The sequence below is a fragment of the Hipposideros armiger genome, unplaced genomic scaffold (assembly GCF_001890085.2).
Source record: "Hipposideros armiger isolate ML-2016 unplaced genomic scaffold, ASM189008v1 scaffold_34, whole genome shotgun sequence".
In the NCBI taxonomy this organism is placed as follows: Eukaryota; Metazoa; Chordata; class Mammalia; order Chiroptera; family Hipposideridae; genus Hipposideros; species Hipposideros armiger.
This window is the reverse complement of record NW_017731384.1, coordinates 3,167,578-3,180,664: the sequence shown is the minus strand read 5'-3', so window position 1 is coordinate 3,180,664 and position 13,087 is coordinate 3,167,578. Positions and strand designations below refer to the sequence as shown.

The window sequence follows — 13,087 nt, the reverse complement described above, 5'->3', positions numbered from 1 at the left end:
TACATGAATTTTCTAGAATAGGTATCATTTGAAATTCAGCCATGGTCAGCCAAAGAAACAAGCTGAGGCTAGCGTATGAATCAGAGAAGTGTGTCCTGGGAGGGAAGAGAGGGGTGCAGCCATTTGGCCCAGGGTTCTTCATGTTCAGGCCTCTCTCCTGCGCGCTACACAGCATCTGAGAGGCTTGAAGGCAGGTCGGGCCACAGACCTGGCTTTTATTTCATGTTCCTACCTCTGGTGCCTGCCTACCTCACTCTGTTCACTGGGTTCTTTGTCTTGTATACATATGGGTTGTCAGGAGCTTTGCCCTCTTGCTTGCCTCTGCTTTTTGGGTCTGTGATTATTCTTTGTTCACCTAGTTTCTAACCCACTTGGGACCCCCTCCACTCAGGTTTCTGAGGGTTTGCCTATGCATATTCTGGTCAACCACACCTGTGTCTTTTGAGCTTCACGATAATTGTCCAACATGCTGATAATGATACTCATCATTTGCCTCTTATGGGAAGGTCCAAGGGCACATGGGGAAGGAATCCAGCTTTCCCCATTCAGCTCCAGCTCTCCTGTATTTTAACTCAACGGGAACTGCTTGGCAGCTATACATGTCCTTGTTGATAATGCTCAGGCATGTGGCTTATTGTGTGAACTTTTGGTGTGTTCTGTGAAAGGACAAAGTAGCATTCATCCTCTTCCTCTTTGGTGATCCAGCTATTGCACGTGTTTTGTGATTGATTCGCTTGATACATCTGTTTTAGCTCTTACTAAGTAACAATCCATCCCAGAGTTTAATGGCTTAAAACAACCACAGTGCATGATTTCTCATAATTCTGAGATCTTGACTGGGCTTAGCTGGGCAGGTGTTCTGTTCCTCATCGAGTATGCTTGGTTTGAAATATCGAAAATGGCTTTTTCACACACATGCCTGGCTTCTCAGTGGCAATGGGTAAGCATCTCTCCATGTGGTCCTCCCCATGGCTGACCTGGGGTAGCGTGGTGGTCTCAGGGTAATCAAACTAGACTTTTTACATTGTGGCAGGATTCGTTTCAATCTCCCCTTAGGGACCTGCACTGACACAGTGTATCTTCTGCCACATTGCATTGGTTAAACCAAGCCAAGGCCAGTCTAAATTCAAGGGTAGGGCGAACAGCCTCCACCTCTTGGTGAGAGGAACAGCATAATGGCACAGTGAGGGAAGGAACTGATGGTCGCCATCTTTGGAGATTATCTACCATAGTCTCCCTCGTGATGCATCTCTTGGTTTATTGGTCTTTTTTTATTCTTAATGGCACTATATGGTATAGAAACGCAGGGCAGGCAGGAATTAGTCCCATAGCCCTAAACGTCAAATCGTTTACCAGCAATCCCAGGGTGCTATCTGCCCTGAACTGTAAGATGGGACATGTCATTCAAAGTCTTCATGGACTGCCTTGGAAAGTGCAATAAAGGTTTATATTTGTGGAGTACTTGGTATGGGCCAGACCCTATGCTTATGCCTTTTTCATGTTATTAAATTATCGTCATCTTTCCAGAGCTGTGCATGTAATTTCAGTGGCAGTTTCTGGGTTGGTTCAGGAGATAAAAATACAACATGACCAAGGTGGTATCAAAGATTCAAAAATGCTACCCACACTCAAGATCACCAGCCCCTCAGGTCACAGAAGCACATAATGCCTTGGGAATACTGATGATACGTTTTCTTTTCCTTCTCCCCTCCCCCCTTCTAGAATTTCTTTTGTCAATTTCATATTCCATTAATTATATATTTGTCCTACTTTGGTCCGTTTCTAAACCGCCCCCCCGCCCCCGGGCCCCACCATCTTCCTACAACTGATGCAAATGAGGAGGGATCCTGGAGGCAGGTGGGGGAACAGAGATCATCCGAGTAGAGTCTAGTCTGTTCTCTGAGTGGAGGAAAGTTCTCTGCACCCACACACAGACCACACCTTCCAGGCACAAAGCTGATGCCCTCCCATACCCCTCAGGACAAAGAAATTGGGTCAAGGGTGAGCGAACTGTGAATCCTAGTTCTGTATCGAGCCCCCAGTGTGCTTAGGATAATGACTATTGGTAATGTTACTTTATGCAGGAATATCAGCAAATCCAAAGCCAGTGCACACCCTGAAAAATCCTACTAAGGTAGCATATGGCATTTTTTATGTTGCATTTATGTATTTTTCATGGTTTTATTGATACATCATTTACATACCATAGAGTTCACCCATTTAAAGTGTATAGTTAATGGTTTTTAGCACATTTACAGAGCCGTGAGCCAATCACCGTAAATCTAATTTCAGACATTTTTATCACCCTAGAAAGAAACCCTGTTCCCATAGCAGTCATTCCCTATGTCATCCCCTTCCCCCAGTGTTAGGCTGCTAATCCACTTTCTTTCTCCATAGATTTGCCTAATCTGGATAGTTCATGTAAGTGGAATTATACAATGTGGTCTTTGGTGACTTGTTTCTTTACTTAGCTTCACTTATTCAGTTCACTGATTTCATATCAATGATGGTTGAACTTTTAAGTTACCATTTCTTTGATATATTTTTTCCAGGATCCTAAACATTTCAAGTCCGAGAAGACAGGACGGGGACAGTTAAGGGAAGGCTGGAGAGATAGTCACCAGCCCATCATGTGTTCTTACAAGCTGGTGACCGTGAAGTTTGAGGTCTGGGGGCTTCAGACCAGAGTGGAACAATTTGTACACAAGGTAAGTGAACTAGCCGCAGCTCCTGAGCTGCGGACAAAGTAACTGTCTTTATTGTAAGCTGGAGTGCGTGAGGTATGACAGACAAGTGCTGAGCCAGCATGAGGTAACTATACCTAGAACACTCTGTTTTCATGAAAAACATTTTACCTATGGGTTTAGTTTTATTCCACCAATAGATATTTTACACTTCATCTCTTATTCTGTTACCTCTGGGTCTACTGGGTGAGTATGAAGTTGGACAATTAAGTTCATGAACTCACCCTGGAAAAAGTGCTACCTACTTCATTGCTGAATATCACTGTGGTCATCTTCGAAACACTCCCCTTGGGAAGCTATGCACTGACACCAGTGCCTAGTCCACCCTTCAAAGCAATTTTGGAACTCTTTTTCTGGAATGGCCATCAGAGCTGTCGTTGTATTACCCTTGATTACCTGAATGTCATCAAAATGTCTTCCTTTCACTATTTCCTTTATCTTTGGGTAAAGAAAGAAGTCATTGGGGGCCACATCAGATGAGTAGGGAAGGTGTTCCAGTATAGTTATTTGTTTACTGGCTAAAAACTCCCTCACAGACAGTGCCATGTGAGCTGGTGCATTGTCATGATACAAGACCCATGAATTGTTGGTGAAAAGTTTAGGTCGTCTAACTTTTTCACGCAGCCTTTTCAGCACTTCCAAATAGTAAACTTGGTGAACTGTCCAGTTGGTACAAATTCATAATGAATAATCCCTCTGATATCAAAAAAAGTTTAGCAACATCATTACAACTAGTTCGCGAACTTAATTGTCAGACCTCGTATATTTGGGAAATTGGGCTTTCAAAACACACTTCTCCCTTTGGCACCCAGTTCCAGGCATGAGTACTTATACTTGGCACTTGGTTCCAGGCAGAAGCACGGGGCTGATCTGTGTGTGCAGCCCCCCAAGGATGATTCTCACTCCAAAGACCCTGCAAATGTAGACACTTAAGGTAGAAGGTAGAAGACTCCCCAAGAACTAGAACAAGTAACCCCCGTATTCCCATTAGAGGGTACACTTCAGCATTTCTGCTCATATAATGATTCTGTTATCAAAGAATTATTTACATCCTCAAAACAAAGATTTCAGTTGTGTTCCGACTTTGGCTAAACATGTTCATTTTGTAGCAGGAATTCACTTGATAATGACTTAAGTTTCTTAGGAGTTTCTAACATGACTCCTGTCCTCATGGAAAAAAATGGGAAATGTCATGTCGAGCATTTGCCCTTTGCAACTCCTCCTGTTTCCATAAAAATAAATACTATCCAGTTGTCTCTGCATTCCAGATAGGCTGGATATCTGTTTATTTTTCCACATAAAAACTGATTTAAAAAAAAAAAAGTTTTCTGAAATTCTTTTGGGAGCACTGGAATGTAACCTTCATGCACCGAGCTTTTTGTTACTTAGATGGATTTGTCTACAGGGGGCAATTGGCAATAAAATTGGGAGGCCAACTGACAATAAAATGTGCAAATCTTGACTTTAGGCCCAAGGAGTAGACTGAATTTGGGCTCATGATAGTAGCAGACTCCGGAACAAATTTGAGACAGAGAAGCATGCCCGTCTTCTGCTGAGCCCCAGGACCCATTCTGCCCAAACAGAGGTGGGAGCCAAGTGAGACATGGAAGTCAAGTTCTGGGACCTCCTGTTTTCCTGCTGTGTCCTGATTAAGCAAGAAGACAGTCAAGGCTCCCAGAGTTAATATTTTCCAGCTTCATCTCTGTGTCTATCTCGGGCTCTACCTTCCTTGACTTCCTACAACATCCCCGTCCCATCTTTTTTTTAACCCAAAATGATCTCTCACCAGGGCCACCCCAGTGCATTTTGTTATTTCGCCCCCTCACAAAGCGTATTTAGATTGCCACACCGCTCACTTTGTTCCTTTTCTCACAGATGACTTTGGCTAATTTTGAGACTCTCTTTCTTTAAAACACCTGTAAGAATTACACTCTAGTAAGAGACATTCCCATTGCCCATTTCCAAATATAATGAAGTGTTACCAACGCCCCCAAAATACACCTGCTCTGGCACATGAATCGCTAATGAGTATCCAAGGCTAGCATTTGCGTGAGTTTCAAGAGAAAGTGCCTTTCTCTGAACACTTTTGTTTTTTAAGAATCTATTCACAGTTAAGGGGGAAAAAAATGTTCGAAAGCGAGCCATTAGCACATCACTGAATTCCTCTTTCCAGCAGACAGCTGTGCTGTGTTTAATGGAATAAAGTACATTTACTGGTGCCTCGATGCCGTCCTTTGGATCTCCATGAATTTGGCACACTCAGCACTCAAGTGTATATGGCTTCGTGTTGCTTCTTATTTTCATTACACATTTCCTTCTTCAGCCTCACTAGATACCCAGAGTCCTGGCATAATAAACACTTCACTGTAAATGCTTCCCTTGCTTCTGCAAATTCACCAAATGAAAATCCCCTGTTTATTGAAACATGCTTGAACCTTCCATGAGAGGGTTTTGACGATTGCTGGATTTGTTTGGCAGGAAGAAGGGAGTGCTGGAGGAAGAGTGCGTATCCAAGAAACGTAAAAAGGCATATTTATGGAGGACAAAAAAAGAATACCATGAAATAAAAGCACATGAAGAGTGTAACACACACTCACAAACTATATATATTATTTTTCTTAGTTTGCTATTGTCCCTATGTGTCACCATCAGAAACAATTTCATTCCTTTTGTCTCCCGTCAGGCTTATCATTCCCATTATGTTCTAGTCTAGTTCGGGTCTCTTATTTCATCTCTTTTTTTTTTTTTTTTTTTTTAGCTGAGCCATCCTGCTACCTGTTGGCAGCTCAGCNGCTGCTCAGCTCGGGCCAGGACTCGAACCGCTGTTGCTCAGAGCTCACACTCTTGAGCGAGCTCTTAACCAACTGAGCCACTCAGCCGGCCAGTTCATCTCTTTTAGTAATAGTTGACCAAACTTGTTTTATTTGCCCCCTTCTGTTACATGAAAGTCAAGCCTAGAAAGGCGTTTACTTATCTTGTATCCCACACCTTCCATTGGTTAAATAACCAATATTTAGAATATTTCATCAGAGAAGAAAGAGGGTTAAGTGCTCTTTACTTAGCGGTGACCTGCTGCCCAGGAAAGCTCTGACATTTATGACCTCCTGACACCAGTAAGACAGACACACCCTTTTACAAATGAAAAATAGAACCTGTTTTAGGTAAACAAATGAAAAGTCTTAAAGCGATTAGCCTAGAGATTCCTTCCTAGTCACTGCTGTGTGACTGCCAAGTACTTGTCATGGGTTCATACACACCTCCAGCCCGACTTTCTGATAAGATGGGGATTAATTTACAGCAAGTACATTCATGCCATGGAAAGGGCTGAGGGTGAGCAAGTACAATGTCTGCGTATGTGAGCTTATAATTGTCATCACGTATGAACAGAGGGATGGAGCCCTCTGTAACTGTCAGAATTTCTAGAATTGGGAACAATCTATTCATTTCCAGATCGTTTTAATCAAACATGGTATTATTTCAACCACCTTCTTTCACTCTTTCAGGTGGTCCGAGATATTCTGCTGATTGGACATAGACAGGCTTTTGCATGGGTCGATGAGTGGTATGGTAAGTCAACCTCCCCAAAATAACTTGTGGAACAACTTCATAATATGCTGACTTGGGCTTTCGGTCCATCTGGCTTCAAATGCTACCTAGAAAGACTACAACAGGGGCAGGGCTACTGCTTCCTGTATTGGATAAATAGCACTGTTCAGGGAACATAATGAAGAGAGATCTAACAATAGGAGCTTGGTCGAAAATAACTACTGTACTTAGTTATTGACTAAGCTGGACTCCAGTATGCTTGATGCTTGCATATGTGAGACATGGGACTCCATACTTCTCTGTTGGATGGGTTTCAACCTCATCCTAATTCGTATCAGACTTCAAGATCAAAGCTGTCTGAAGCATTATATCAAGTAAAAGCCATGCTTTGATTCAGAGATCACTTGAAACACTCCCTTACCAAAAACATAAGGATTCTGCAAGAATTTAAGGGCGGGGGCACAGGTGCCCCCTTTCTCCGGACACTGTTCCTCTGGCCTTTTGTTTTGGTTCGGTTTGGCTTACGTGATTTTGGAAGAGTTACACGAGTTCTGCACATTCCCAGTCAATGAGAACAGGGTTTGCTTCATCCCCCTGCCCAGATCCTTAGCACTATTGTTTTGTCTGCCTGAGTCCTCCACATTCCCAGGGTCAGTCCTCAGGGGCTCATGTCCTTCACTAGAAATAGAAACAAGCACACCCAATTGGAGGCTTGGGTTAAATCTGATTATCTCACGAAACGCCCTTCTCCTTGACCTTTTCCGCAGTCACACGGAATTGGTTCTGAGTGTAACCTAGATTGTATTGGGGTGCTTTTCGGTCCTTGTTCCACGAATTCCCTTGCTCTTCTGAGCAGAAGGTAGCGAATTTAAAGTGAAAAGATACATGGGACTGAATGGGCCGAGACAGCGACGGTGATTTGTGTTGTTAGCTGTTTCTGAGCCACGCTTTGAAAACCCATGGTCCAGTGGGGCTTTTCATTTTTTTATGTTTTGCAGTTTTCCTAGATCTGCATCTGCTGAAGAGCAAATGCATCTTCCTGGGTTTGCCCAAATGCGAACCTCTGGAAGAGATTCTTTTGAAAGATGGTCCTCGCTTATCACACACCCCCAGGAAGTGTGCTGGCTCACCCCACGGTCGGGATGTTTCCCTAAGACTTGTCTGTGTGTGGTTGTCTTTTGTGAGGCACGTGGAGGGAAAGTCTCTGGTGATTACTTCCCCTGAAACCAATTTTTCTGGTTGTTTTTTTCTGGGGAGCTTTCCTCAGATTCTTAGAGGGAGCACAGACCCCCCCCAAAGAAGTTAAGAGCTACTGGTCTGTCCCAGCTTGGACTCCTTCAAGCTTATGGTTTCCTTACCATTGTCACTAAGAGAGTATCAAAAGGATATTCAAAAAATAACAGGCTCGGGCCAGCAGAGGGGCTCAGTTGGTTAAGAGCTCACGCAAGAGTGCGAGCTCTGAGCAACAGCGGTTCGATGCCTGGCCCGAGCTGAGTTTGCCGCTGAGCTGCCAACAGGTGGCAGGATGGCTCAGCTAAAATAAAATAAAATAAAATAAATAACAGGCTCAAACTCATTAGAAATTTGGCAAGTGAACAGGGACCTGGAGGGCCAAAAATCTGCCATTTTGAGGACCAAGAAGACACGGAGCACTTTCGTAGATTTCTCTCTGGTGTCAGAATGCCAGAGAGGGCTTTTTAGAAAATGCAGCATCAAAGAGGGTAGCTGGGTTCTCATTAAGAGAACAAAACACTGTAAACCTGTTAATAAGAAAAAAAGGGTTTGCGTAGAGGCATGATATAGAAAGGTGAAAAAACTATAGATGGGTATCTAATAAGTGAACTGCAAGGATAGAGAGGATGGGGGCCTGTTCTTTATCTCAACAAGCCTGGGGGGCAAGGAAGAGACTTCTAGTCCAAAAAAAAAAAAGAAAGAAAGAAAAATCTCAGACTATTACAGAGGCCCGAAGCTAGAATAATGCTTCAAAGGCACCTAACAGGTCTCCAGTTCTAAAGACCTTTCAGAGGAGAACACCCACCTATTTACTTTGGATGGGTTAGGTGGAGACGGAAACAACTCAAGGAGCCTGTTGACAAAAAGCCTTTTCTGTATCTGAGTGCAGAAAAACAGCATGTGGTTTAGTGGATACAGATCGTCAGGGTGCCTTGTACTCCCCAGAGAAGGTCCCCACCCCCTATATACACAGTCCTAGCCCCCAGCAAAACAAGCAGCCTTTTCACTCAGCAAGGGGGCTGAGAACCACCACATCCATTTCATGTAAATTACCGCTGGCATCATCCCCCAGCCGAGCTGCTTGCCAGGAAAACAGTGGCTCCTTCATTCCACAGATGCAGACACTCAAATCAAATAAACCGAAACGGGGCCTGCCCACAGAGTGTCTTCTCAGCCCAGCCCCTTAGTCCAAGTCACGCTGAGGACTGTGGGCCTTTCAGGTAAATGGGTGTTGCCGGAGCCAAATGTCTACCAGGATAGCCCTTCAGTTTTGAGCACCTTATTTTAGGTTCACTGAGGCCCTTGTTAGTAAATATGGAAAAGGTCCAATGTTTGGGGGAAAAAACAACAACAGCTCTTGCCAGTCGCTTACAGCCTGGTTCTCAAAGTGAAGTCCCTGGACCAGCAACATCAGCATCCCCTGGTTACTTGCCGGAAATTTAGATTCTCGGGCCCCATCCCAAACCTACTGAGTCAGATACTCTGGGTTACGGGCCCGCACTGTGTGTTTTAACAAGCCCCCCCCCTCCGCCCCCAATGATTCTGATGCAAGTTTAAGGCCTTCTGGCTTACAGCATGGGTTATAAACCAGATTAGGGGGCTAGGAAGGACAGTTTAATTCAGTGTAAACAGCTTTGACTAAAGAATAGTAGGTGTCTTTAGGGCCAATTGCCAAACACTGCTGCCTTCTGAGAATTTGAAAAAAGTGCCCCTTCTAGGCAGACTCAGCAGATACTTCTGGCTTAGGCTGAATTTGAGCCCCATTCACCTCCCGGGCTTGTGTGTCCCTACCGTGCACAAACTGTACCCCCTTACACAATGGCAGCCCTGGATGTTTTTCTCCCTAAACAGACCCACCACCTCCGGTGCTTAGGTAAGAGTCCCCCAAAGAAAGGGACATTGTAGATGATGGAGATCTTTTCTTACCCAAGGATTTTAATTTTGTATCTTTTCTGAGTTTTGGCATTTTGCTGTCACATAACTATTTCCCTAAACAGATGTTACTCGGTTCATGTTCATGGTAAAGTGTAACCATTTCCACTGTTGGAGGAGCTGAGTTTGTCTTTCAAAGCCTTGATTGGTCTTTGTCCATGAGCCTGGGTCTCCCCTGCATGACTGGAATGCTAATCAGAGAAGCAATAGCAACACATTTCCGAAGATGGCGGGAGAGGGGAGGTGGATAAAAATAGGCAGCCCAGCTTCACAAAATCATGGTTTTGCTTCACAGTCTGACAGTATTTTGAGAGCAGAACATGGGATTCCCAGAGGGAGGCTGTGATTGAGTAGAATTCATGTAGGTCTTTGAAATCCTGACCCTTCCAAAAAAAGTATGGGGGGTAGCTCTGGCTGGTATAGATGAAACTACCCCATGAAAATGACTTAGAAGTCATCCTGGGGTCCCTAGGGCAGGCCTAACAATGAGTGAAGCAAGCTCAAGGTGGAGAAACAAGCCTACTTAGGGACTAGCGTTAGCGGTTGAGCTCACCAAGCTAGCATTTTCCAACGGCCTCAGGTTTCCTGAAATAAGAACATGAGTGCCGTGGATCTTAGGCAGAATTTTATATGTGTGCTTGCGTTCATTTCTCTGGAGAGAGAACCCATAACTTTCCATCAGATTTTCAAAGGGGTCTATGACCCCCTCCATTTCCCCAAATTAAGAACTGTAGGGGGCCGGCCGAGTGGCGTGTTAGTTAGGAGTTGACTTGGAACACCAGCTCTGAGCAGGAGGGCCCCAGTTCGGATCCCACATGAGGACCAGTGACGCTGCGCCCTCAACAGCTAAGATGGTGAACAGTAGCTCAACCTGGAGCTGGGCTGCCGTGACTCGCCAGCAACGGCATAGGCTGCAGTGGGGCTGGCTGGCAGCGGGCATGAGCTTTCTTGAGCTGCCATGAGTGGCCATCCAATGGCCGGCTACCGATCTGCCTCACCCGGAAAGAGTGCAATGATAATATCAACATGGGCCAGTGAAGCGACGTCCTCCACAACTAGACTGAAGAACAAAAGGACAGCAACTTGTCTGTTCCACTTCCCCAATTCCCCAATAAAATCTTTAAAAAAAAAAAAACTGTAGGAAAATATCACAGTAAATTATTTCTGGATCTCAGTGGTCTGAATTACATGGAAAGAGTATGTACTAAGCCTTGAGGATTGGCTGCTTTCAATACAAAAAGGTGGAGTCTCCCTAAGCTCTTTATAACAAGCAGGTATTGGATGTATAATCATTTTTAAAAGTTAAAAAATGTACTACCCAAAGGATAGCCACCATTTTGCTGGAGCCTCCCCACAACCCCAGCCCAGCCACTTGTTCAAGTCTTCCATTTTGACTTAATGTGAGAAAAAAAATTACTTCTATTTAGACCGAGGAGCCTGGAAGTGGAGAGAAAATAAAACATAATGTGCCATCCAACAGGTTATTGAAGTAGAGTTATAAGACTTTTTAAAAATTTTTAGGGCCGGCCGAGTGGCGCAATGGTTAAGAACTCGCTTGGGATGCCAGAGGGCCCCGGTTCGGATCCCACATATGAGGGCCAGTGACACTGCCCTCCACAGCTAAGATGCTGAACAACAGCTCAACCTGGAGCTGGGCTGCCATGAGTCGCTGGCGACGGCGTAGGCTGCAGCCCCTGTGGCAGTGGGTTGCCATGGGCTACCGTGTGTGGCCAGCAGCCAGCGTGAGCGGCCAGCAGCCGCAGTGAGCGGCCGTCCAGAAGCCGGCGACTGATCTGCCTCGCCCTGGAAGAGCGCAGTGATGGTGCCAACTTGGGCAAGTGAAGCAACGTCCTCCACAACTAGATTGAAGAACAAAATGACAGCAACTTGTCTGTTCCCCTTCCCCCAATCCCCCAGCACTGTTCCCATCCCCCCAATTCCCCAATAAAAATCTTTAAAAAAAAAAAAATTTTTAGCTGCTGCAACTGTGCAGTATAGTGTAATAAAATTCTTGCTTGCAGATGTTCTATTCCTTGGCATTTGTAGTTTCTCTGTATGTCCAACTGACTTCTATCCCAAAAGGCTTTAAAATATATGATCTTGCCTCCACTTCCTGTGAAATCAGCCTGCCTTCTTTAAAGCTAGAAGGATTGGAAGACAATTGCCACCACAAAGTTGAAAGACTAGGGAGAAGATACTTGCGATATATGGAGCCAACAGAGGATTACTATCTATAATATATAAAGAGGTCCTATAAATCAAAAATCCAACAACTCAATAGAAAAAAGGTAAAGTACATGAATAGGTAAATAGGAAAAGAAATACCAGTGGCTAGTAACTTCACAACTAATCACAAGAAATGTAATGGAAACAGCAGGAAGATACGTTTTCCCATCTGATAGCAAAAATTGAAGAGAGTAACAATATTCAGTTTTGGATAGGTAGAAGAACAAATTAATGGTTTTTATAAAAATGATAAATACAAATAACCTATGACCCAGCAGTTCTACTTCTAGAAATTTTCCTTGAGGAATACTGCACATGTCCTCATGAATATCAGTACAAAGCTATTCAGTGTAGTGTTGTTGAAAAAAGCTAAAAATCGGTCTTAGTGTAAATGTCCATTAATAGGAATATGGTCAAGTAAGTTATGATACACTCATACTGTGAATATTGTGTGCAACAGTTAAAAAGAATAAAGTAGTTCTTATGTACTGGCATGGAACTATGTACATTTTCCATTACTGGGCAAAGCAAGCCAGAACAATATTTATAGTGTGTATATGTGTAGTACTGATTCCATAGTGTACAAATAAATGAGATTGTGCGTGGTAACATACATGTGAATTCATAGGAAAAAACCTGGCAGCCTGTGCCTCAAACTCAATATCACTAATCTTCAGAAGGAATAGGATTAGTGGGGGAGGTTAAAAGGAGTTAAACTCTTTTCCTTATATATCCAGTACTATTTGAATTATTTCTGTGGGGCATAATTCATGCATTACTTGAGTGATTCAACAATAATATTTAAAACCCAGATTTTATTTTTTTAACAATTTAAAAAGTAGACAACACTTAAAGTGGACCCAACCAGACTCATAAGTTGGGGATATATTTGCTCTTTCATGAGTGTCTTTAGTTCATGGTTTAGGAAGTCGAAGAAGATTCCTCACTTAACGAATCCCCTAGTCCAGAGCTCCTTTGATGAAGCTGGTAGAGGAGGAGGTTCCGGTCTCAGCCCAGTCGTCTGGCAGAGGAGAAGGTTCTACTCAGGCTCTATTCACTGTGACCTCCACATGCGGGGATAGGAGACCAGGATCTGCTCTGCCCTCATCTGAAGGAGGGTGAGAAAGAGAAGGAAAACAATGGCCTAGCAAGAGAGTAAAGAAAGGAAATCTTATTCCACTGAAGTGCAATGGGGAAGGCACTTAGTATACCCCCCAACACTTCCTTCTCAATGCTGCTTCTGTCAGTCCACCTCTGATAGCCCAGTGTCTTTGTCAAAGATAATAGGATGTACCTTTCTTGGAAGCAATACCGCACTAGTTCCAATATTCTCTTTTTTTTTTTTTAAGATTTTTATTGGGGATTTGGGAGATGGGAACAGCACTGGGGAATTGGGGGAAGGGGAA

At 43.9% G+C, this 13,087-nt stretch overlaps 1 protein-coding gene across 3 annotated transcripts in view; it reads left to right on the top strand.

Annotated features, from left to right (window-relative positions):
- The window catches only part of PITPNC1 (phosphatidylinositol transfer protein cytoplasmic 1), a 248,986-nt gene that overhangs the window by 223,135 nt on the left and 12,764 nt on the right, over window positions 1-13,087 (top strand). For all 3 annotated transcript variants that reach the window (XM_019637713.1, XM_019637715.1, XM_019637714.1), the window contains exons 7-8: window positions 2,553-2,708; window positions 6,248-6,311. In XM_019637713.1, coding sequence (XP_019493258.1) covers window positions 2,553-2,708; window positions 6,248-6,311 — 220 coding nt within the window. The remainder of the gene's footprint in view (window positions 1-2,552; window positions 2,709-6,247; window positions 6,312-13,087) is intronic.